General features: G+C 39.1%; 1 protein-coding gene across 1 annotated transcript in view; it reads left to right on the top strand.

Moving 5' to 3' along the window:
• Positions 1-25,622, top strand: part of ror2 (receptor tyrosine kinase-like orphan receptor 2) — a 150,011-nt gene that overhangs the window by 63,326 nt on the left and 61,063 nt on the right. The window contains exon 2 of the mRNA XM_030149929.1: positions 5,872-5,943. Coding sequence (XP_030005789.1) covers positions 5,872-5,943 — 72 coding nt within the window. The remainder of the gene's footprint in view (positions 1-5,871; positions 5,944-25,622) is intronic.

The raw sequence follows: 25,622 nt of genomic DNA, 5'->3' as shown, positions 1-25,622 counted from the left end.
TGTGTATTAGTACTTTTTGAACATTTTGAGCACAATTTCAACAATACTGTGATAATAATGATAACTGTGATAATTTTGGTCACAGTAACTGTGATATGAAATGTTCATATGGTTCCATCCCAACATTGTTGTTTTGAGACTGTGAGAAAAAGCGCTCCAACTTTGATAAAAGAAATGGATGCGCTCAGAGGTGTGGAAGTTCTTGGACTGAAGCAACATTTCCATGTATTCTTGAAAAGGCCCAAAATGTTTCGGCTTCAGCTGTGTGAATGTTATCTGAGATCAGTGGTGTTCAGTTGGAGATGGTGACTTCCACAGTAGATCTGGAACAGATGGCAGCAGTAGGCTGGGGGATGATCAAGGATAAGATCAAACAAAGACTATGGTTTAGTTTCAGCGCTTACACTTTTTTCTTGCGGGGGGGGGGGGGTCACATTGAACAACGCTGAAGCCAAATTGCAAGGCTGCCTAAAAGTGAGGGCTGGTCACAATTACTGCCCTAATATTTCAGGGAACTATGCCTGACAAGTCCGGGCTGGAGGTACAAAAGTAGTGATGATTTCAGGAACATGACCGAGGCGGAGTCAGTAATAATCCCAGTGTCTGCCTCTGACGTCCAAATACTGGCTGAAATTATTCATCCTTGTTGCAGCGAAGGTCGGCCCGCATGTGGTCGGATTAAAGTCCGATTCATACGGGGAAGTGTGGCTACTGAGAGGAATGCTGTACGGTTTTGTTCACCCAAGTCCTCAGCACCACCAATTTCCTCCACCACCCACATCTGTGGAGCACATGGTCTATATCACAGAGAAGACGGGAGCCGATGCCAAGTCGAGTCGAGCTAATAACCGAGCTATACATTGTGTCCATTCACATGCGCCTGGTCCTGATTAGCTTCCAGAGAGAGCCAGGCCCAATCAAACGGAGCAGCCAGAGTATCCATTACACATATTCCTCATAAAAAACAGAAAGAATGTGAGTTGTGTATATCAGAACAGTTTGCCTTACAGCTGTAGTGAATGAAGCAGACCTGCGTTACTGCGACTGTCACTGAAGCTGTTCAAACTCCAACGAGCGCTTTGCTTTGGACCGTACAGACCCTTTAAAGATTATGTCGTTACAGTTAATGTGCATGAGATATGTTTCCACATTTCCATCTAGCTAGAGCAGGGCTGTCAAACATGCGTCCCGGGGCCCGAATGCGTCCCCCCAAAGGTTCCAGTCCGACCCCTGGGATGAATTTACAAAGTGCAAAAAATTCCACAGTCCAGGCTGTGGAACTCATTTTAGTGTGGGTTCCACATCCAGACCAATCTGATCTACAGTCAAATAGTAACAGCAGAAGAACCCACACAGAAGAATGACTGCAGATTTACTACTGGGTTTGATGGGAAAATAATATTACACTATGCCAATAAATAATGACAACCTCACATTTTTACCTCCGCCAAGGAGGTTCTGTTTTTGCCGGCGTTGGTCTGTCTGTCTGTCTGTCTGTCTGTCTGCCTGTCTGTCTGTCTGCCTGTCTGTCTGCCTGTCTGTCTGTCTGTCTGTCTGCCTGTCTGTCTGTCTGTCTGCCTGCCTGTCTGTCTGTCTGTCTGTCTGTCTGCCTGTCTGCCTGTCTGTCTGTCTGTCTGTCTGTCTGTCTGCCTGTCTGTCTGTCTGCCTGTCTGTCTGTCTGTCTATCTGCCTGTCTGTCTGTCTGTCTGCCTGTCTGTCTGTCTGTCTGTCTGCCTGTCTGTCTGTGTGCAGGATAACTGAAAAAGTTATGGACGGATTTGGATGAAAATTTCAGGAAATGTTGATACTGGCACAAGGAACAAATGATTACATTTTGGTGGTGATCGGGGGGGCAGCACTGATCTGCCTTGGCAGAGGTCTGCGCGCTCCGAGTGCTTTTCTAGTTACCTCCACCAGGAGGTATTGTGATTGCTTTGCTTTGTGTGTGCGTGCGTGTGTGTTTGTTTGTTTGTTTGTTTGTTTGTTTGTTTGTTAGCAAGATAACTCAAAAAGTTATGAACGGATTTTCATGAAATTTTCAGGAAATGTTGATACTGGCACAAGGAAGATATGGTTAAATTTTGGTGGTGATCGGGGGTGGGGGGCTTGAAAATCTGTCCATGAAATGCACGGATCATGAAAATCCGTCCATAACTTTTTGAGTTATCTTGCTAACAAACAAACAAACAAACAAACAAACAAACACGACGCACTGGAGGCAGATCTGTCCTGGCAGAGGTCTTTTCTTGTTGTCTTTGTTTTAGTGCAAAAAATAACATTAAATTATGAAAATATTTACATTTACAAACTATCCTGTAACAATAAATTGTGAATAACCTGAACAAATATGAACAACCTGAAATGTCTGTATTAAATTAAATTTTTAGTTAAAACGAACTGAACTGTTTTTTGTTGTTGTTGTTGTTGTTGTTGTTTTTCATTTTTCTTCTAAAAGACTGATACACAACCTAAAGTGGAAATTTTGTGTTTGATTTTGTTTGGTTGGTGGATTTTTTTGAGTTTGGACTTGGGGGGGGGGGGGGGCTGTGTCTTTGAATTTGTGTGTTTTTTTGCATTAATTGTTCAATACATGATTTAGAACTGTAGTTGGTTTAAATGTGTGAATTCTCTTCTTGTCATTTATTGTGTAGGGTGTTTGTTTAATTAGACTGGCATCATTTGTGTGGGTTTGAGGTACAACGAACAGACAAAAAATAAATAACCAAAAAGAAAAACACAAGCGTATGCAAAAGACTGAACCAACTTTACATCTTAAATGCCAGGAGAGAGACCTGGCTGGCACCCCTTAAGAATCAATATAACAAAATAATATAAAATACATCAATTAAAGCGTCGAACTCAAACTGTAACAAGACTGCCTCCAAACTTGTATGTGTTGGTCTCGTCCTTAAAAAAACACAGTCTGACTCCACTGGTTACGTAACAATTATCATGGATAGATTTATATAGAGCAGAGGATTGGGGTGTTTGGGGGGTCTTCCCTTGCTGTCGGCCCCTGACACTGGAATGCTCGTGTCACTGGTCTGACCCACTGTAGATCATATTGTTCTGAATGTTGCCCCTGAACTAAAACGATTTTAACACCCATGACTGTTCATGTTTTCAGTGTATTTTTTGCATTTCACAAATTCACCCCGTGGGCCAGATTGGACCCTTTCTTTGGCGGGCAGGTTTTGGTCCATGGGCCCCATGTTTGACAGCCCTGCTTTACACTGTCAACAAAAAACACTGAAGTACTAATCCACAAAAAGGCTCAGTAGTACTAGCATTGGGCGAACACAAGAATCCATTTGGTTACACTCAAGATGGACTCAACAACTTACATAAAACAAAACTGGGAAAGACAAATGAACACTGTAATCGCAGAGGACGTGGACAAAGGCATGGGAAGGACATTTTTCATCAACAAACTCCTACACATGGCGTGTCTTTGGTTGGAAAAACCTTATCTGTTTTTTGTATAACACCTAAAGAAAAGTCCAAATTCAGTGCTGTTTCTGCACAGTGTTGGACAGAGTGTGGACAGGCTCCAGCAGATCATGGACACATGTTCTGCTTGTGTTAATTATTCAGCCCTTCTGGTCGGAGGTATCCAAAATAATATCAAAAACACTGGGCTTTACCATCAGCTGCTCTTCTACAGTACTGTATCTTGGTCACTTCCCAGATGAACTGGATTCAGATGATGTTTACCTCCTAAAGCACAGCTGTCAAACATGAGGCCCAGGGGCCAATCTGGCCCACCAAAAGGTCCAATCTAGCCCACCAAAGGGTCCAATCTGGCCCACCAAAGGGTCCAATCTGGCCCACCAAAGGGTCCAATCTGGCCCACCAAAGGGTCCAATCTGGCCCACCAAAGGGTCCAATCTGGCCCGTGGGATGAAAGTGCAAAAATGAACCTGAACAGACCAGGTTGTCCAAATCCTTTTGGTTCAGGTTCCACATACAGACCAATGTGATCTACAGTCAAAAGAACACAATAAACCCATAAATAATGACAACTACAAATGTTCCTTGTGAAAAATTATGTGGAAAAAACTGAAGTGAAAAAAATCACATTACACTGTGAAAATATTTACATTTACAAAACTATTCTTTCACAATAAAATGCAAATAAATACATGAATAAAAACACAGATGAACAACCTGAAATGTGCAGTTTGAACAATATTCTGCCTGTTCCTAAATGTTTGGTGCATTTATGGATCCACTGGGGTCTGCAGTTGTGTTCATAATAACAGATGGAATATTGGAGAAATTGTTCAAATTTTAGTTCCAGAATCCAAAATTTGAACAATATTCTGCCTGTTACCAAATGTTTATGGAACACTGTGTGTAAATGTACATGTAGAAATAATAAGTCGAGGCAGAATATTGTAAAAAAATTGCACTAATTTTTCAAATGAAATTTCCGTTTTTTCAGGTTATTCACATCTTTTTTGTAAAGTGTAAATATTTTCATAATTTAATTGGGGCGTTTTTGTGCTAAAACAAAAAGAAAAACTTGGATTTGTCATTGTTTATAGGTTATTAAGTCATTATTTTACTGGTCTGGCCCGCTTCAGATCGAATTGGGCTGAATATGGAACTGAACCAAAATGAGTTTGACACCTCTGTTCTAAAGATTTTGTTGACATCAGCTAAGAAAGCCATCACAAAATGTTGGCTACAGAAGGAACCACCCAACATGGAACTTATCATTTCAATAATAGAAAACATTACTTATGGAACGCATGACTTTCATCCTCCGGCTCCAGGAGGAGGAGCTGGGAAAAAGGCACTGGAGGAAATGGACAGTCTTTACAAACTGTGACAGTACGACTGTACTTTCTGGGTTATAAGCTGCACCGGAATATAAGCCGCAGGTGTCCACGCTGTGACATGAGATATTTCCACAGACAGATGGTAAACAGACAGATGATTTAAATATTTACTTCCATACCTTCACTGCTTTTTTCCAAACAGTGTCTGTATCACGGCAGTCAAACGTCAGGAACAGGTTGGTTCAAAAACCCAGAACAGTCACTGATCTGTGTCTTCCTCTTCCTTCTGCTCATTAAACCACTGCAGTCGTCTTCTTCTGTGTTCTTCAGGTGAACATCCTCAAAGGCTCCGTCACACTCCTTCTACGTCTCTCCTCTGTTGTTGCTCAATGGCACTTCTGTGCTGCAGCTCTATTTCCTTCTTTGCAGACACATCGATTGCGTTTAACTTAAAAGCTGCAAAATATACATTTCTTCACGTGTTTTTCATGATGAGGGTTTGTGCATGACACGCAAAATGACTGTTCAAAGTTCAGATTTAAACTCCTCCTCTTCATCCCCTCTTCCATCTGTCTGTCTCACTTTTGCACTTCCTGCTAGAGCGCCCCCTGGAGGCCATTAGCCCAAATAAATCTATACTGGAGCTGCATCGCTGTACAAGCCTCAGGGTTCAAAACGAGAAAAAAGTAGCGGCTTATGGTCCGGAAAGTACGGTAATTTAAAAAAAAAAAAAAAAAAAAAAGGCTGAAGTTGTATGCATGTTTATGTTATAACTGTCATCACCAGACCTCACTTTCTTGTTCTTGTTCTGTGAAAATTGAAATGCTTATAAATAAAAAGTGTCAAAAAAAGAATTTGTTTGGTTGTTTTGAACAGAAATGGAGTTTTTTCATTTGCATATAAAGCAGGGAAATAAGAGCCAGTCTTGAGTGTGAGCAGGGCCTTAGAACAGTGAAATCACATTATTCTAATATTTCTTCATCCAGCTCTTCGTAGAGTTGAACATGTGCCAACACTGACTTCGACCTGTTTCATTTCTGGCCCATGTTGACTTATTGTTTCCTTTCTCCTTTCACTTTTCTTGTAGCCGATCCAGGCCTGTCAGCAGATGCAGACGGTTTGGCCGAGCCTCAGAGTGGAGCTGCACCGACAGCTGAAGGTAGGATTCAGTTCCATACACTGTTCTGACCGGTGTGGCTGTCATCAGTAGAGCTGGAAGAAAATGTTCTGCAATATATTGCGATATTTCATTTCACAATACTGTATCGATACTAAAAAGTACTGTATCGATATTGTGACAGCACAGAAAAGTTTTATGAACCCAAAAAACAGGTTTGTGGGAGCAGAATAAGTTTCGTAGGTGCATTTTTAAAAAATAAATGTATATTTTAGGTTTAGAAAACTTCACGTGCGCTTACAATACTTAACATACGTGTACGATGTTGGCCTCATGCTGATGTCATAAATGTTTGTCTTTCATAATTCATCCCATGTCCCAGATTGGACCCTTTGGTGGGTTGGTTTTGGCCCACAGGCCGTATGTTTGACCCCCCTGATCTGAAAAACCCCCAGTGAACTGCTGTCACTGTTCTTCATGGTTCTGCTGTTCATGCACTATCGCACCGACACCTTAAACTAGGGTTCTCAAACTCCTGTTCTTTCAGGTTCCACATTCAGTCTGATCTGATCTGCAGTGGACCCAACCTGTCAAATAAGAACAGAAGAACCCAGAAATAATGACAACTGCAGATGTTTGTCTGTTTTAGTGCAAAAAACCTTCATTAATTATGAAAATACTTACTTTTATAAACTATCCAAACAAAAAAAGATGTGAATAACCTGAAAAAACTGAAATTTCTTCAGTAAAATCAGTGTCATTTTCTCAGTCTTCTTCCTCCACTTCTCATTAGTCCATGTGCATTCTGGATCAGATCTGCAAAGACACTAAACACTGAGAACAGGAAGAAAAGAGTTCAAACTGGACTGAATTTAATACAGACATTTCAGGTTGGGCACATTTGTTCAGGTTATTCACATTTTATTGGTACTGGAGAGTTTGGAAATGGAAAGATTTTCATAATTTAATGTGAAAAACAAAGAAAAAATTTGAAGTTTGTATTAATTATAGGCATAATGTAATATTAGTTTTTTCCCATCAAACCCAGTAGTAAATCTGCAGTCATTCTTCTGTGTGGGTTCTTCTGCTGTTATTATTTGACTGTAGATCAGATTGGTCTGGATGTGGAACCGACACTAAAATGAGTTCCACAGCCTGGACTGTGGAGGTTGTACACTGTGTAAATTCATCCCAGGGGTCGGAGTGGAACCTTTGGGGGGGACGCATGTTTGACACCCCTGGATTAAACTGTTCCCACTGCTGTTCTTTATGCAATACTGTACTTAAAGTCCATTTTTACTCTGTTTTAAAGGATTTTATGGTACTTTCTATTCTGTTCTATTCTATTCTATTCTATTCTATTCTATTCTATTTTTAGTTCTTCTTTTTTTAATTTATTCTTCTTTTCTTTTTCCATTTGTTGCAAACACTGAGACCAGGGGTTGTGAGTTTGGTCCAGTCATGTCACATGGTTTGAATGATAATAAAAGCTTAGTCTGAGTCTGAAAGAACTAAACTAACTGAGCGTTGAAGTCATGTTTTTTTCTGCAGTTCCATCTCTGTAAGATCAAACATTATTCTGGTAATGTGTGAAAAAGCAACAGAGGTTCAACATTCATTTTTTTGCACAGATTTGACATTTCCTAATTGGATCAGAAATGCTCAGTGTTAACACTATCATGTGTCAAAACACAATGAAAAACTGCGTCTGTTCCATAGGTTCAGTGTTTTCAAACTGACGGTTCAAATCTAATCCTCCACGTACTGAGCAGATGTTGGGTGCCGTGTACTCCACCTTCTACGTTTCTAACTCCAACACGTCCACACCTTCTGTCCTGTGGGTCGATGACAGCTACGAAATCAATTTGGGGTTTGTGTTAGAAGAAGGAAGTTCCAGCAGTTCCCTCATTTTGAAAATATAGAGTAGTTTTTGAAGAACAAAGAGTCACAACTCATCCAGATCTGCTCAGACCTCCTCTGTTACCAAGGAAACGGCTCACTCTGTCCTTTCCTTCGCCTCACAGTATAATTACCTAAGTCACAGTTTTGGCCAAACTGTGATATCAACGAAACTTTACTGATCTATCAGCGCTGATCATTTTAATACAGATGACACAATCTATCTATCTATCTATCTATCTATCTATCTATCTATCTATCTATCTATCTATCTATCTATCTATCTATCTATCTATCTATCTATCTATCTATCTATCTATCTATCTATCGTTCTATCGTTCTATCGTTCTATCGTTCTATCTATCGTTCTATCGTTCTATCTATCGTTCTGTCGTTCTATCTGTTGTTCTGTTGTTCTATCCATCCATCCATCTGTCCATCCATCCATCCCTTATTTTAGTGTCTTATCCCTATAACTCCAAACGTATCATATTTGATACATGAGTTTTGAAGCCCTCTACATGATCAGTGTGATATTTTTTTTCTTCAAAAACCCGATGTATACAATTAGATACATGCAATACACAGATAATCCACCAGGGGGAGGAGTTCATTCACCACAGGCCTTTAGTGACACTACAAGACTGACATTAATGAGGAAGGAGGAAGAACTGGGACCATTTAGAAAAGGAATTAACCATCTGTTAGACATGTTTGTGTTCTATTACGTTTTTGTTTGTTCAAAAATAATAATATTTGAGCATTGAGACCCGATGGATCAAATATGAAAGAAAATTGAAACTCATACATGGAAAATGATATTTGGAAAAAAAAAAAATCAGAAAGACCACGAAAGGCTCCATTTTCAAAGACCTGGAATATTCTGTCAGTGAGTTAATGCTTCAGACTGTACAGGGTTAAATTCAGTTTTCGTAGGTGTAAATCTGTTGTCTCTGTAAATGTGTCAGTTTTTCAGCTGTTGTTCAGGTTAAACAGAGGTGAACCACCAGGACCAGGCCTGGGACACCTTCATCAGGATCTAAAATGACTGCTGGACTCTTTTGTTTAACGTGGTTTTCTGAAGCTGTTAATGGTATAATCTACTGACACCTCCTTCATTTAGATTACTGGTGCTTTGTTTAAGAGGCGTGCCAGGTTGTGCACATGCGTTGTGTTAAATATGATGTGACTGCTGTGCTGTGCAGATTGGACCCCCTCCTGTTCCCAGTGTAAATCCCATCAGTTGTCAGACATGTTTATAGTGTCTTTACTGTACAGTTACTGTGGCTAATCTGAATAAATGATGTTATTCCTTTCATTGTACACACTGTTAATGCCACTCTGGCATCTAAGGTGGCAAATTACATATGTATTACAGACTGTTTTAACCCCCTAGTGCAGGGGTGTCAAACTCATTTTCTTCTGGGGGCCACATTCAGCCCAATTTAATCTGAAGTGGGCCAGACCAGTATAATAATAGTGCAATAGTCAATAAATAATGACAACTCCAAATTGTTTTAGTGCAAAAAAAAAAGACATTCAATTCTGCCAATATTTACATTTACAAACTATCCAAACAAAAAGGATGTGAATAACCTGAAAAACATTTAATTTGTTAAGAAATATAAGTACAGTCTTATCAATATTCTGCCTCGACTTATCATTTCTACATATGCGTTACAGATCAGATCTACAAAGACACAAAACATTTAGTAACAGGCAGAATATTAAAATTGCACTGAGTTTTCTGTAGACATTTCAGGTTGTTCATATTTTTTCAGGTTATTCACATTTTATTGTTAAAGGATAGTTTGTTAATGTAAACATTTTCATAATTTAATGTTTTTTGCACTAAATCAAAGAGAAAAAATTGGTGTTGTCATTATTTGTAGGTTATTATGATATTATTTTTGAGTTTGATGCCCTAACTTGCACTTTGCAAATTCATCCCACGGGCTGGATTGGAACCTTTGGCGGGCCGGTTTTGGCCCCCGGGCCGCATGTTTGACACCTGTGCCCTAGCGTCTAAATGCATTTACAGTTCTAGAGAGAAAAAAAAAAAAGATTTGTGTTTTTACTGTGATGCAAGGTAAGAAACTGTGTTTTATACCAATTATTTACATATTTATAGAGCAGTGATTCTCAACTGGTGGATTGTGACCCAAAAGTTGGTCGTGGTCTTTTGCCTTGGCAAAAAAATAATGTTAAGGAACACTAGTTGCACTTTATTAATTGAATTGATTTTGCGTGAAAACACTAGTGTGTTAAAATGGCTGGAACTGAAATATTCTGATTGTTTTGTCAGATTTGTGATGAATTCTTGAGTAAGTGACTGAATGCACTTTTATTTTTAACTGAGAACAGCTTTTGGTTTTAGTTAAAATGCACCAAATTTAGTGTTAACATTTAGTGTGACATTAGGCATAATTAGAATATAATAACTAACTAAACATGTTTTTCAGTCTCAGGTCCGTAGATTACACAGGTCTACGAGGAAAATGCTTCCAGAATAAAAGTAATGAAATTTTACCACATGAGAGTCACTGATACAGAAAAATCCAGTCAAAAATGCTGGTTGGCTGAACTTTCCAAGATACAGCCTTGGGTCAAAATGTGAAATTCAAGAATTAACGAGAGAATGGGTTTGACTCAAAAGGAATATTTGTCTCAGATCTACAAGATCTACTTCAAAACACTGACTGCACATTAGAATACATTCACTTTACAGGTTCTATTTAGTGGAAGATTTATAAAACTATTATAGAAATGTACATAAACCAATATATATGCGTAATAACACTTAATCATATACCTTGAAAACATCAGCAAACCGGCACTTTTGTCATTTATTTTCCAATTAATCTTATTTAAATACATAACATTTAGCACATTTAATGTCTGAAGCAAATCATTTCTAAAAAATTGTAGACCAGTGTTATTTTATTGATGCTGCTATTGAATAGTTCCTCCAGTCAAATATCCAAACAATAGAAATGATCCAAAAATCACCTAAAACACCATTATACAAACTGATTCAGGAACGTCAGGGATCATAAATAACCATATGTACACCAAGTGAGTTAAAATGGCAGTAACTGAAATATTCTGATTGTTGTGTCAGATTTGTGATACACAAAGTGTTGAACAGCACCTCATTCCAACACCAGTGGAATATTAAGGCAAATTCACAACAACAGTCTACAAGGGTTAAAGAATTGTTATCACATATAGGCCTAGATGTAACTTGATGGAGTTAAAATCTAGTTTTTGCAGATTTAGGGTTCAAACCTGTTCATTTGTGCACAACATCTCCTCTAAAACTACAATAATTCCATCTTTTTGTATAAAGCTGATGTGATGTCCAAACAAAGACCTTAGTTTGTCCTTTTAAAAACACAAAAAGTAGCTTTTCAAGGATAAAAAAACAATATTTTACATTTTGTCTTCCCAAGAAAACCCCCGACCAATAACCACATCCTTCTGTGAAGCCATAGAGCTCCATTGTTTTCAAAGGAACCAGGATTCTGTAGAGGAACCAGAGTCTAAACCTGAGGTCTGCATGAGGACTTCAGTTTAGTCCCACAGAAGCCCCAGTGCAGGGGTCAGTGTTTTGTAGAAGCTGGGGTGGGGGGGGCAGACTGACTGAAACATTGCTGATTAGACAGTGTTTTATTCCAGACCCTATTTTTAATCAGCTGTGTGTATGTGTTTTCCTCAGTGTAAACCTGGACTTTAGAGAGTTTAGGTTCAATGCCCCCCCCCCCCCCAGTCTAATGAGCAGTGCAATAGTCACAACACATGCTTTTTTTGTTTTTTTTATGTTACCTTGGTTACACCCTAAATGACCTGTATATATCCCTATTTCTTGTACATATTTCTTTCTTTTTCTGTAGTATAGTTAGCCTTTTTGTGTGTATTTCGGTAGTTCCTAGTTTATTTTAGTAGTATATATGTGCATTTAATATTTTATCCTGTAGATTTGCATATTGCCTGCATTTTCCAGTATTTTTTAATATTTTTATAGTTTTTTGTTTTTGCACTAAGTGTTTGTGCTGCTAAACTTTGCTGATTTTCATGATTCCTGTGACAGTGACAATAAAGATCTGTTCTATTCTATTCTATTCTATTCTATTCTATTCTATTCTATTCTATTCTATTCTATTCTATTCTATTCTATTCTATTCTATTCTCTATATTTCAGCCCATAAATGAAGTGGAACTTTTACTGTCACTGTTTCACACATAAGCTCAGAAATGTGACATGACTGTAGAACAACAGTGGAAACGAACCTTAGAGTTCCTGGAAGACGAGTTAAAACTACTGAGGCTGAAGCTGAGGCTGAAGCTGAGGCTGAAGCCGTGGGTGACATGTCCACACACACACACACACACACACACACACACACTGTTTATTTGGACTACACCCCCCACACACTGTCCTTCTGCCTGAAATACTGACCACAGCTCCAAACATGTACTCCTCCACTGCAGAAAATAATCCCCAACAACGTCCTCACTCCTAAAAAACAGGACATACTGTATGTATGAGTTTGTTGAATATCAGCTCTGTTAAAAACAGTTAAAGGGAGTCAGAAAGATGGAAGGAAGATGTGAAGTCACTTTTCTTATAAATAATAATAACAACCTTAGAACTGACTCTGAGCTTTTTATGAACATCTACATAATATCAGTAAATGAACCCATAAAGACCCAAACAGCCACTGACGACCTAAACCATCTACTGATCTAAAATGTTTTATGTCTAATCCAATCCCATTTCAACATTATGGTCTTTGCAATTTAAACGGCACCACATTGTTTTTCAGTTTACACTTTTATTTTTTAAAAACAATAGAAATACATCATTTCTACATACAAACTGGTTTTGTTCACATACTCTGCAGCTATATTTGATTTAATCGTTCACACAAAAATCTTTTCAAATAAACAACTTTGCATCGTATTGTCACTTGCAGTTTTTTTATGTTGCAACTTTACAACTTTTTGGTGTTAATTCTAGAGTCATTTTTTACAGTGTAGGTTTCTAACAGTTCCAGTGTTTCCTGCAAAAGTCCATGAACTAAAGTCTGGGCTCTCGTCTGTACACTGTAAGCCCAGAATTTGTGTTTACTAAAATGCTTTAATTACAATGTACTTAAATTATTTAAGTTTTATGATGTTACTATAAAATGTTCAGTATATTCTACTAATTTGTAGACATAGTCAAAAGTACGAAAAAGTTTAAGATGAATGGAATTAAATCACTCAGTTTTAGTCCTGACCATCATAAAACTTAAATCATTTAAGTGCATTGTAATTAAAGCATTTTAGTAAATACAAATTCCGGACTTACAGTGCACTTTTTTATCTTCGCATTGCATTGTGGGTATTGGGCATGTTGTTGAAAATGTGTTCTTTTTCTGTGCAGGGGTTCAGCGGGGTTGTGGTGTTAGTGTTAATTTGGATTTAATGTGTGTGTGTCAGAGTTTATTGGCCTTTTTGTGTTTGTTTTGTATTTTTGTACAGCTGCACCATGAGTCAGAGCCAGAGGAAGAACTATGGGTTTACTGTTCATCTCAGACTGTTATTGTACAACGGATATCTTGATGTTTTGTCAAATTAAAAGCACTTCCTGTACTGGCAAATGACATTGAGCTAACTTCCATTCATGCTTCAATATATTAAGTTGAATAATTTCATAAGTATTTTGGTCAGGAATAGGGTTTTAGAGTTTGATTATCTTAAAAAAAGTTGTTTAATCAATGATAAATTAATCTGGCCGCAATTGAGAAAATTAGTCAGTGTAAGATAAAATGCTGAGTTGAATGGTTGGATAGTGGGGTTGATTTTACAGCAGATTTAAAGTACAAATAACTTGTGTTTTATGTTTATGTTTCTGCATTTGGCAGACGCTTTTTTCCAAAGCGACTTACAGGGGAAAACCAATCAAATCACTCAATCAATCAAATTTTATTTATATAGCGCCAGATCACAAAAAGTTATCTCATGACACTTTATATTTAGAGTTGGTCCAAACCAGACTCTAAGCCAGTTTACAGAAACCCAACAGAATCCTCCAGGAGCAAACACTTGTGATGGTGACAGTGGAAGGAAAAACTTCCCTTTAACAGCAGAAACCTGGAGCAGAGCCAGACTGAGGAGGATGGACGTCTGCCTGGACCAGTTGGGGTCTTTTAGTGTTTTCTACTTAATAGTTTAAGTTCAATACTTTTAGCATTAAAGTTGAACCTACTTAAACCAACTGATTAGTCGATCATTACTCAAATCATATAAGTGCAATCACTTGCCTCAGATTTTTGGAGTAAACTCTACTTATCCGGGCTCTCGTCTGTATTAAAGGCATCATTAATGAGCAGAAACAGCTCCAGTTAATGGCCTCGCTCACATCAGACTGTAAAGCCGTCTGCTTTTTCAGCTCTGTCCTCTCAGTTTAGCTGTTCCGTGCAGCGTGGTGGGTGTTCAGCGCAGCCTCCTGCTCTGCCAGCATCAATCATGCCATAATTTAAGGGGAAGCTTTAGCACTGTTAAAGCGACAGGGTCTGTTTAATAGCAGGGGAGGGAAATGGAATGGTACAATCTGAGGACTGTTTGTGTTGTCCGTTAGTTTTCTGAGAGCAGGAACTAAAGAGAGGAGGATTTTTTCTGTGTGATGTTGTTTTTGTCTGTTTTTATTTGTAATATGTATATTTATCCTTTTATATAAAGACTGTCATTGTTCCTGTTGTGCATTGAGCCATTGCATCATATTTTCATTTTGATGCAAATCAAGGTTATTATCGTTAACGAAAACTAACGAAATGACGAAAACTATAATTGTAAAAACATTTTTCGTTAACTGAAATAAATAAAAACTATTATTAAAAGAAAAAAACGATAACTAACTGAAACTGTATTGTGTGTTTACAAAACTAACTAAAACAGATAAAAATTATGGATAAAATTCCCTTCGTTTTTGTCTTTGTCAATGTCAGATTGATACGAAATCGAATTATTTCACTCGAGAAATTCTTTTTTTTTTTTTTCTTTCTTCTTTTTTCATCTTTTTTCTTTTTCTTTCTATTTTCTTTTTTTGTCTTTTCTTTTTTGGGCTCAGCTGGCTGACAGGCAGCTGTCTGTACCGATAAGGCAGCAGCCGACACCAACTGTACTCCCAGTCATCATTGCCCATTTTTCTGACACCTTTGCTTGTGTATCCTCTTTTATTTAGACATTTTACCAGGGAGTATCTCACACTACTGTTTTTTTTTTTTCCCCTACTTACTGTAATAGACTGAGTACAGAGGCAGAACCCAAAAGCAAGACCACAAATACCGAATAAGATTTAGTGTTTTTATTAAACACTTTTACAGAAGAAAAAACTCTACACAGAGAATATTTGTCTTCTGAGAGGCCTCCGGTTCCGGGGGTAAACGTCTGGGCTGCGGGTGGGATAGACAGACGGCCGACTCGGCCGAATCGGGAAAACCCCCACGGAATCCCCACTAGGGACAGACAGAGGGTGGTCAATAGACAAGCCAGGTCATACACGGGAAAACAATCAATCGAGCAACGGTACATAGGGGACGAGCAAACTCACGGTAGTAATCCAGGCGGAGGTCAAAGCACAGGTTAACGTTGGAGGCTGAGGTAATAAAGGGAGCAGGCAGAGACGAAGTCGGGTACGAACCAGGTCGGGAACAGGCAGGCAGGAAGAGGTCAGGCTGAATCGAAGGTCGAGGGACGAAAACAGGTCAAACACGGCAGACGAACAAACAGGATCCAAGAAACGCTGGTAAGTGAATACAACGAGTTGCAGAGCACAAACTGGCAAAGGAACAGGGGAAGACACAGGGTTTAAATACACAAGAGGGCGGGAAGACAATGAGACACAGGTGGAGATAATCAGGGAGGAGCAAGGTAATCAGGTGAAAGGTGAACACAAAAGGAAGTAAAGACAACAGACAAGACACATGAGGGAAACTTAACAAAATAAAACAGGAAATGACAAACAAAACAGAAAAGACAGACAAAGTCCAGAAGCCGACATGACACTTGTCTTGTCCAGCGTTCTAACAGCAGAATGGTAGTCTGGTTCCTTTTGGTGCTGAACACATTTCCTTTGCCAAGGGTAACTTCATAAAGTATATGAAGCGCCCTTTGATATTCTACTGTGTTTATTATGAGTTTAGTTGAACCACATTTCGATGCCGGACCTGACATGGGGGGTGGGGGTGGGGGGGTAGAAGAAGGGGAGAGAACAAGAGAGAAGAAGGTGGAGAAGACCCTCACAAGAAAGTATCAACAATACAAACAGCAACAACCATGGAGACAATTATAATGGAAACAATAACTACAACCAGAACTGAGTAAACTGGGCAGAAGAGAGAGAAAAAAACAAAACAAAACAAAACTACAAAAAAAACACAACAATGAGATACATAAGACCTATGAAATGAAGAATATAAGAAAGCATGAACAAAATGTCGTATACCACATTCGTACAAATAATACCTCTACCAGATAATCCCAGTACCAGATCCACACACATCAGTTGTTCACATTCATGTGCTGTGACAGAGTGAACCAGTCAAACAGACTGAGGTGAAGAACACACACAACTGCAACCGCCCCCCCTCCAAGGATCAGGGCGGACCCAGAGGGCCCCAAGGCCCGGCCAACCAGCAGACACCACAGAGAGGGGGGATCCAGCCCCCCCCCGAGAGGCAACAGTGTGCCCGCCCCGAAGATGGTTGAGGGAGGCCCCCCACCAGAGGCCCCACAGCAGCCGAGCACAGGCCCCAGGAGGCCAGGGACGCCAGCCGCCACCCCCCCGCCGGGGGCCGGCCACCCAGGGGCAGGCAAGGCGCCGGCCCCCGAGCCCCACGAGCCCAGGAGCCACTCGTCTCCCCGGGCAGGGGTCCCACCCAGCACACCGGGCGGCCAGGCCGGCCCAGACCACCACCCGCTGCAGGCTAGTGCGCACCCCGATGCCACAGCCAAGTGCCCTGGGGGCCCGGAGGACCACCCCCCCATCCCACCAAGCCCAACCCCCAAACCCCACACACACCCCAGTCCCCCACTCACCCACACAAGCATATGCACACACACACCCACTGGCTCCCAGACATACACACCACCCATCCCACATGTTCGACCATTCATATACACACACACACACACACACACACAAACACCTCCACCCATGCCCATACACCCACCTACCCACATGCACGCCCACACATACGCATCTACATGTACACACATACCCACACATGTACCCACATCCATCAACAGCCCCTCCCACCCACCTGCACACACCAGACACGCGTATCCGGAGTGCCGCTCCCCCCAGCAGCGAGCAGCCCCGCTGTGAGTCCCCCCAAGGCGCGGCACCCGAGCGCAGCCCCAGCACCAACCGCACCCCAGGGCGGCAACACCAGCCGCCAGGAACCCCACCGCGGTCCACCACCCCGCCAGCAACCGCCACACCCCCGATGCCTGCATACACACATCTTTCCCGGTCCCAACACGACCTGCGGCGGGCAAGAGAGCGGCTAGCCCAGCGCCCCCCCCCCCCGACCACAATTCCCATGCGCACACATCATTCATCAGAGGACGGCAACCCCCAGCAATGCAGCCAAGTGAGCCCCAAGCCAATGTTCCAGCCCCCCTCCCCCGGGGCCCCCCGCTCCAGACGGCGTCCAGGAAACAGGGGTGTGGGAAGACCCCCCCTCCCCCCCGCCTCGAGACATTTTCTGTGCTGTCACCATACGACACTTTTTGGTCCGTCACTTGTGGTTTCCAGTCGTCTTCTGGTCCCCACTCTACCTGGAAACATGGAGACTAAAGCAGCAGAGTCCTGTCTGGGATTGATTTGAATACGACGACAGAGATGAAGAGAAAACAGACCACTGAACTACAACTAAACTAAAACTGAACTACAACTGAACTAAAACTAAACTACAACTGAACTACAACTGAACTACAACTAAACTACAACTGAACTACAACTGAACTACAACTGAACTACAACTGAACTAAAACTAAGCATCTAGAAAAAAAATGAAAACTAATAAAAACATTCCATTTTAAATGTATTATTATGTTTATTCTGTTGTTTTTACTTGGTATTTTTATTTCACTGTTTTTAATTGTACAGCTGTTTTTATGTCTTCTTAATCTATTCTTCTATTTTATTCTTTTATTTTGTTCTTCCCCCTGTAAGTGGCTTTGGAAAACAGCGTCTGCCAAATGCATAAATATAAATATAAATGTAAGATGGAACAATGTTGTGCCTGAAAGGGAGCAGGAAGAAGCCACTGCTTATCCAGTCCTGCCCCTGATTCCAGTCCTCAGACGTTAGAGCGTAATCACGTTATACAACATAAGACTGTGATTATGCAGAAACATATATACACACACCTACAAACCTGCACACCCATACACATACACACCAAATTATACCTACATCTGTACACCAACCCACATCCGCACACCCATGTACACACACACACACACACACACACCATACTATATAACAACCTGACAGTCTGGAAATAGAAAATATAAAAGAACAATATCCACAGTGATGAGGTCCAAGTTTCACCTGATAATAACAAACCAAAAACTGTTGAACTCATTAGGACCCAGTGGGACTTCTGTGGCACTGAACAAATGAATTTTTCTCCATATTTAACCTTTCCAAAGTGGTTTATCACCATTTTTATAACACTATCCTCTGTATTTTGCATTTTTTTCCAGTGGAAATCATCTGTTTTCCTATGTTTAATTGACTGATCGTGTAAATGCTCATAAAACTTCACAGTAAATCTAAAGGTTATTATATCAAAACAAACAAAAAAGAAAATAGTGACTTTTTCAGTCAAATCTCTCATAAACTGAACATAAACCCAGTGTGTCCATCCACTGTCATTGATCCAACGCCATGGGTTTGACTGGGGACTCAATGTTGGAGAAGATGACGGTGTTTCCATGGTAACTACGGAGCCTTTGAACGTCTAAATATGGTCATATCTGATGACAAACTGTATTTTACACTGATTATTTTTTCTTCAATTTTGTTCACTTTGTGGCTTATTTTGTTGTTGTTGCTTATTACTTTTATTTCTTTATTCATTTTGTTCATTTTATTTTTTATTTTACTTGTATTTGTTCATTTTCTTAACTTTTTTTTTTTTTTTTAACTTTTTCCTTCAATTTCCTTTAGTTTGTGGCTTATTTTCTTCATGTTACTCATTGTTTAGCTGACTTATTATTCATTTTTGTTCATTTTATTCATGACTTTGGCTGTTTTTGTTCATTTTGTTTTTTGTTTTTTTTTACTTTGTTTTAGTACATTTTTTGCTTATTTTGTCACTTTATTTATTATTTTGCGGGGGGGGGGGGCATTTTATTTATTAATGTCTCCGTCCACTGTCATTGATCCAGCTCCATGGGTTTCACTGGTGAATCAGTGTTGGAGAAGATGACAGTGTTTCCACGGTAACTAGGATGCATTTATTATTTTGTTCATATTATCCATTTTCCTCGTAACGTCATTTGTTTTGGCTCATTTTTTTACCTATTTTATTTTTTTCTTCAATTTTATTAAGCTTGTAGCTTATATTGTACTTTTTTTTTTTTTTTGTTCATGTTATTGGTTTGTTTATTCTTTTTTAATTTCATTTTGAATCAATTTTTTTGCCAATTTTTTCAAGTTTAATATTTTGGATTTTTTTTTTTGTTTGTTTGTTATAATACATCAAAAACAGAGAAAACTCAAGAAAAAGCGACTTTTTCAGTCAAATCTGTCATGAACTGAACATAAACCCAGTGTGTCCATCCACTGTCATTGATCCAACTCCATGGGTTTGACTGTGGAATCAGTGTTGGAGAAGATGACAGTGTTTCCATGGTAACTATGGAGCCTCTGAACGTCCAAATATGGTCATATCTGATGACCATGAAAAGAGGATAAACTGTATTTTACACCAATTATTGACATGGATTGATAGGATTAATGGATGACCACTTTAGATCAGTAGATGATTTTGGTTGACGGATGTTTGGGTCTTTATGGGTTAAGTTTATTTTAACCCACAGGTGTCAAACATGTGGCCCAGGGACCAAATCCAGCCCGCCAAAGGGTCCAATCTGGCCCCTGCGATGAATTTGTGAAATGCAGAAATGACACTGAAGATATTAACAATCAAGGATGTTAGAATCATTTTAGGTCAGTTCTACCTAAAGTGGGTCAGAACCAGTAAAATACTATCAGAATAAACTATAAATAATGAAAACCACATTTTTTTTCTCTTTGTTTTAGTTTAAAAAAAGTAAAATTACACAAAAATGTTTACATTTACAGACTAGCCTTTCACAAAAAATGTGAATAACCTGAAATTTCTTAATAGAAGTCTGTGGAATTGTACCAATATTCTGCCTGTTATTAAATGTTTTGTGTATTTGTAGATCCACTGTGATCTGTAAGTTGTGACGCACATGTATGAATAATAAACTAAGGTGTAATATTGTTCAAATTGCACTTATTTTTCTACAGAATTTTCAGGTTGTTCATATTTGTTTGTGTTATGTTCAAGTACAGTTTGTAGATGTAAACATTTTCATGACAGAATTTGACTTTTTTCACTGAAAAACAGAGAAAAAAACTTTGGAGTTGACATTATTTATCAGTTCTTATCCTTTTATTTCTATTATTTTATTGCTCCAGCCCACTGCAGATCAGATTAGTCTGAATGTGGAACTGAACTGAATTTGACAGCCCTGTTTTAACTGAAATCTTAAACAACCAGCATGAGTTGTAAATCCTACACAAAACAAATCTGATGTAAAATACACAGTGTATTATGTACATATATGGGCACTCCTCCAAGGCCCCACTGTCGTACGGTTTTATCAAACACCCTATCTAATACTGTTATACACTGTGGCTCTTTCTGTGGATCCGCTCCAGAGTTTACAGGGTTCATCCTTACACCGAGTTTTATTCAAATCAGTGCAGTAGGTTTTCCATAATCCTGCTGACAGACAGACCTTTACATTCCCCTCTTGGTGGAGGTAAATATTTGGCAGAATATAATAGAACTAAAACACTGCCCGTGATAAATTACCATCCAAAGATTTGGCCAGTTCGACACTTTAACTTCCTTTAAAAGAACACAGAAACGCAGAAACTAGAAGAAATTTCCCTTAAAATGTTGTTTAACATACCGTTAGCCAACTCACACTATATGGACAAAAGTATGTGGACACGTTGAATTCAGCTGTTTTTTTTCTAACAGGGGTCTGGGATACAAAACAATAATGACTAATGTTATAATATAGTTTTATATTATGGGATAAGTATCATATTGATGATTCATATTGATGTTTTTATCTCAAATCCTCATGAACAGGATGTCTTACAGCTGTAGACATGATGGGTCCCAATATAGTTTATATACAACAATATTTAAGTTTAATGGGAGAGTTTTCTTCCTCAGTCAGATGTGAAGAAAGTAGATGGTTAGTTGTGGTAGAAAATTATTATTTACAGTCAGAGCATGAAAAATATTTTAGAAGTTTAGAGGAAGAACATTTAAAATCATAGTTATAGATTTAAAAAAAAAAAAAAAAAAAAAAATCAATGTTGAGAGGAATTAAGTCCAAACCATTTCTGAGACATTTGGAAGCAAAAATAACAATTTAAACCAAACTAACCAGTGCAATGATATTTATCCCATAATATAAAACTATATTATGACACTAGTCCTTATGGTTTTGTATCCCAGACCCCTGTTAGAAAACAAACACCTGAATTTAACGTGTCCACATACTTTTGTCCACATAGTGTATGACTTAGGCAGTTCTGCTGTGACGCTGACGACATGTATTTTTGTGTAAAACTTCTTCTTTTAGGAGCCTAAACCTGACCTCTGCAGTTCACTTTAAAGTGCATGTATTAAATGGTTGACTTATGGTACAGTCGTTGATTTCAGTCTTTACCATTTTTACAGTTTTAGTAAAGTACTCCATACTAAATTAAGTAAAACGGTAAAACAGGATAAGAGCGTCTCAGTCGGCAGCTGAACAGAACAACGTTTGGGAGAGCCGTTTGGGGTTTCACATGACACTCGAGTGGAGTTTCATGTGTGTTTTGTGTGTTTGATTTTCCCACAGCAGAACGGGCCCATCCAACTCCTACTGTATATCTCAGATGTCACTTCTCATCAGCATGTGAATGCACCATCACTCCACATTTGACTTGTACTGGATTAACACTTATTCCTGCTGATTCTTTGCCAAATATCGTGATGGATTCAAGAATCTCCACATTATGAAGCCCGGTTCAGTCTGAGCCGAGCCTTTTGGCCGTCATTAGCTGCACTTCCTGCGTCGTCATTTCTTAGACAAACAGGCCGATGGTCCGAGCGGACCACGCTCTGGAACCCGTCCAGAGAGCTGGCTTTGAGAGAAAGCTGCTTTTCATTACCTCTATCTCTTGGGGATAAGACTAATCAATCAAGCACTTCAGCCTTGATATTCGAGACAGCCATGCTTCTACAAAAGTCCTTTACTAGTCTCAAAGTAGTTTGGCTTTTGACCAGGTCTCCCAGTGGATTATTGGAAGTGGGTCCAGGATGCATGCAGGCATGCTGCTTTTAGCGCTGCTGCTGCTGCTGCTGCTGGGTCGCATTACATCTGACAAGAGAACGCTGACTGATAAGAGAGTTGGAAGTGTTGATTCATAATAAGGCGCTGAAGGTTTCTGTGTCTTCACTCATTTCCCAGTGATGCAGCTTTCATGCACTTTGAACACAGACTGACAGACACACAGAGATGACGTTCTGCTTCTGTTTAGGTCTCTGTCTATGGAAGTCAATCTGTTTCATCAGATTTTGAATTATAAAAAACACTGAATTTCTAGCACTGAATTTTTTTGCATTGAAATTAAGTATCTGAATTTTTTTTTTTTTTTTTTTTTGCACCGAAATTAAGTATATCCAAATTTTTCTTTTTTTTGCACTGAAATTAAGTAGGGGTGTACGAAAATATCGGTTCTGCAATATATCGCGATATTTAATTTCACAATACTGCATTGATATTAAAAAGTACTGTATCGATATTTTAGGTATTTATTCAAATTCATTTTTGTTGTTTTTCTTTTTTGTTTATATTTTATTTATTATTATTTATCACTCTTTTATTCAATAATGTTCGTTCCTTTGTTGGATTGAACTCAAATCCTGTTCTGATGTTAGTTGTGAACTAATAGAATCTGAACATTTGAACAGGATCTGAAACTGGAATGTCTGGAAAACAGAATTTCAGTTTGAACACAGGAACATTTTGTGATAGAACATTAGATTCTGTTCTGATCAAATAAAAATGTGTTTAGTATCTGTACAGATTTCTGCTGTAATTCAATTCTTCCAGGAAAAAAATCTTTTAAAAAAAGAAACAAACAAAAAATTACCTTTTTTAACAGTATCATGATATATTGTGATATATCGTATCATGATCCTAATATTGCGATTTGTATCATATCACCAGATTCTTGCCGATACACAGCCCTAAAATTAAGTATCTGAATTTTTTGTCTCTCAATTTTACTATGTTCATAAATTTAGAATAAAAAAATTCAGATGCAAAAAATTCAGATCACACGTCTGGGACACTGAGGATAAGCAATGATTCTGTCTCAAGTCGAACCGACAGCCAGCCAATCAAGTTATGTTAGGTTGGTCATGTGACACTGATGCAGGAAGACGGTCAGCATGGATGTGTGGTCTGAATTTTTTGCATCTGAATTTTTTAAATTCTAAATTTATGAAGATAGTTGAATTCAGAGACAAAAAAAAGTCAGATACTTAATTTCAGTGCAAAAAAAATTCAGTGTTAGAAATTCAATAGCTTTTATTATTCAAAATCTGATGTATGAATTTGACCTCTGGGATAGAAATGACTATAAATGAACATAAGCTCTGTACGGTCCATCGTGCTGGTTTGTTTACATCTAACTCCCACAATTCCTTGCGCTCAGGCAGTTGGGCATGACTTGCCTGGAATGTTACAAAGTCGTGAGTTGTGGTTTGAAGTGGTGACTTTCGGGCTCTAAAACCTGCCTGGAACGCAGCATAACAGGTCTGGAGTGAAGAACATGTGATGTGTGGATGTGACCAGAAGGGTAGATTACAGACGGGTGGAACCAACAGTAGAAGCTGAGGCCTCTGGTGCCATTTTCCATCTAAAATGAATTTGGTCTCTTCATTAGTCCATGCAAGGTTCTAATAGTTTTGAATTTTTCATTCTAGTTTAGTTTAATTTAGTTTTGACTTTTTTTTCTCTAATTCAGTTCGTTTTAATTCATTTTTAGAGCAGGTTTGATAGTTTTTATTAGTTTTCATTTTTTTCTAAATGCTTAGTTTTAGTTCAGTTGTAGTTCAGTGGTCTCTTTTCTCTTCTTCTCTGTGGTCGTATTCAAATCAGTCCCAGACAGGACTCTGCTGCTTTAGTCTCCATGTTTCCAGGTAGAGTGGGGACCAGAAGACGACTGGAAACCACAAGTGAACACAAGTGACGGACCAAAAAGTGTTGTATGGTGCCGCTAGCTAAAATTGCTAGAGCGAAGTAAATCCCTTTCGTATCAATCCGATGTTGACAAAGGCGAAAACGAAGGGAATTTTATCCATAATTTTTATATGTTTTAGTTAGTTTTAAAGCTGCAACCGATTAATCGATTAGATGCTTGAAGCCAATGCAAAAATTCATGATGCGATTAATTGACTCGAATTGATTGAAGGGAAATATTCTATAGCAGTTTTCCTGAATTGAAGCTTCTTTTGCCACGTTTCCACTACATGGAACCAGCTCAGCTCGACTCAACTCGGTATTCCTGCAGACCGTTTCCATTCCAGGATACTACTGACTTTACAGTACCTGGTCGTCATAGCGATGCGACACGTTATTTCCGTGTCATCTGTTCAGAGAGTTGCTGAAAACTCGCTCGTTGCGTGTTGTCTCGTCTGAATTTTTACGTCGGCCAAACACTGAATCTCCTCGATCGACCATGGTGTAGTTTTGGGCTGTTCTCATGTGGATTAACCTACCGCTGTGTTTACCGTCCACTTCTGCATCCGTTTTTTGTAAAAGGGCGGGTCACAGAGAAAACTGTCTGACCAATCAGTGGTCTGCAGTGTTTATGTCACAGTTTAGTATCGCTTGGAACCTCAGCGGAGGTGACACCAAAAAACTAGTACCAGGTACCAGATTCCAGGTCCTTTGTCGTAATAGAAATGCAAAAAAGCCCGAGCCTAGTCGAGTCGAGTTGAGTCGAGTCGAGCCGATACCATGCAATGGAAATGCGGCATTTGTGCGTCACAATAAGTGTCCGTGTGAAACACAACAGTGGAACCAATGTTTAACAGCAGAGAAATGAAGGAAACAAAGCTTTGATTCAGGAGAACTGTGGTTGAATGGTTTTTTTGGATCACTGTGAGTCGATTAATCGGTTGCAGCTCAGGTTAGTTTTATAAATACACGATACAGTTTCAGTTCGTTATGGTTTTTTTCTTTTAATTCTAGTTTTTAGCTTACGGCCGACGGGCCGTAAGCTGTTGTCGTCATGCGGTGTCTGTCGTCTGTCGTCCGTTACAAAAATTTCAATCGTCTTCTTCTCTGAAACTACAATTCCGATTGACTTCAAACTTGGTCTACAGCTTCTGTATGATGATGTCAACAAAAGTTAGTGAAATTATTTGGATCTGGATCTGATTCTGGATTTGGTGCCACTTTGAAAACTGTCCCCATTATAAGAGATAGGA

Source organism: Sphaeramia orbicularis, chromosome 12 (genome assembly GCF_902148855.1).
Source record: "Sphaeramia orbicularis chromosome 12, fSphaOr1.1, whole genome shotgun sequence".
In the NCBI taxonomy this organism is placed as follows: Eukaryota; Metazoa; Chordata; class Actinopteri; order Kurtiformes; family Apogonidae; genus Sphaeramia; species Sphaeramia orbicularis.
The sequence above is the reverse complement of the archived record's forward strand: the minus strand, read 5'-3'. Positions and strand labels throughout refer to the sequence as shown.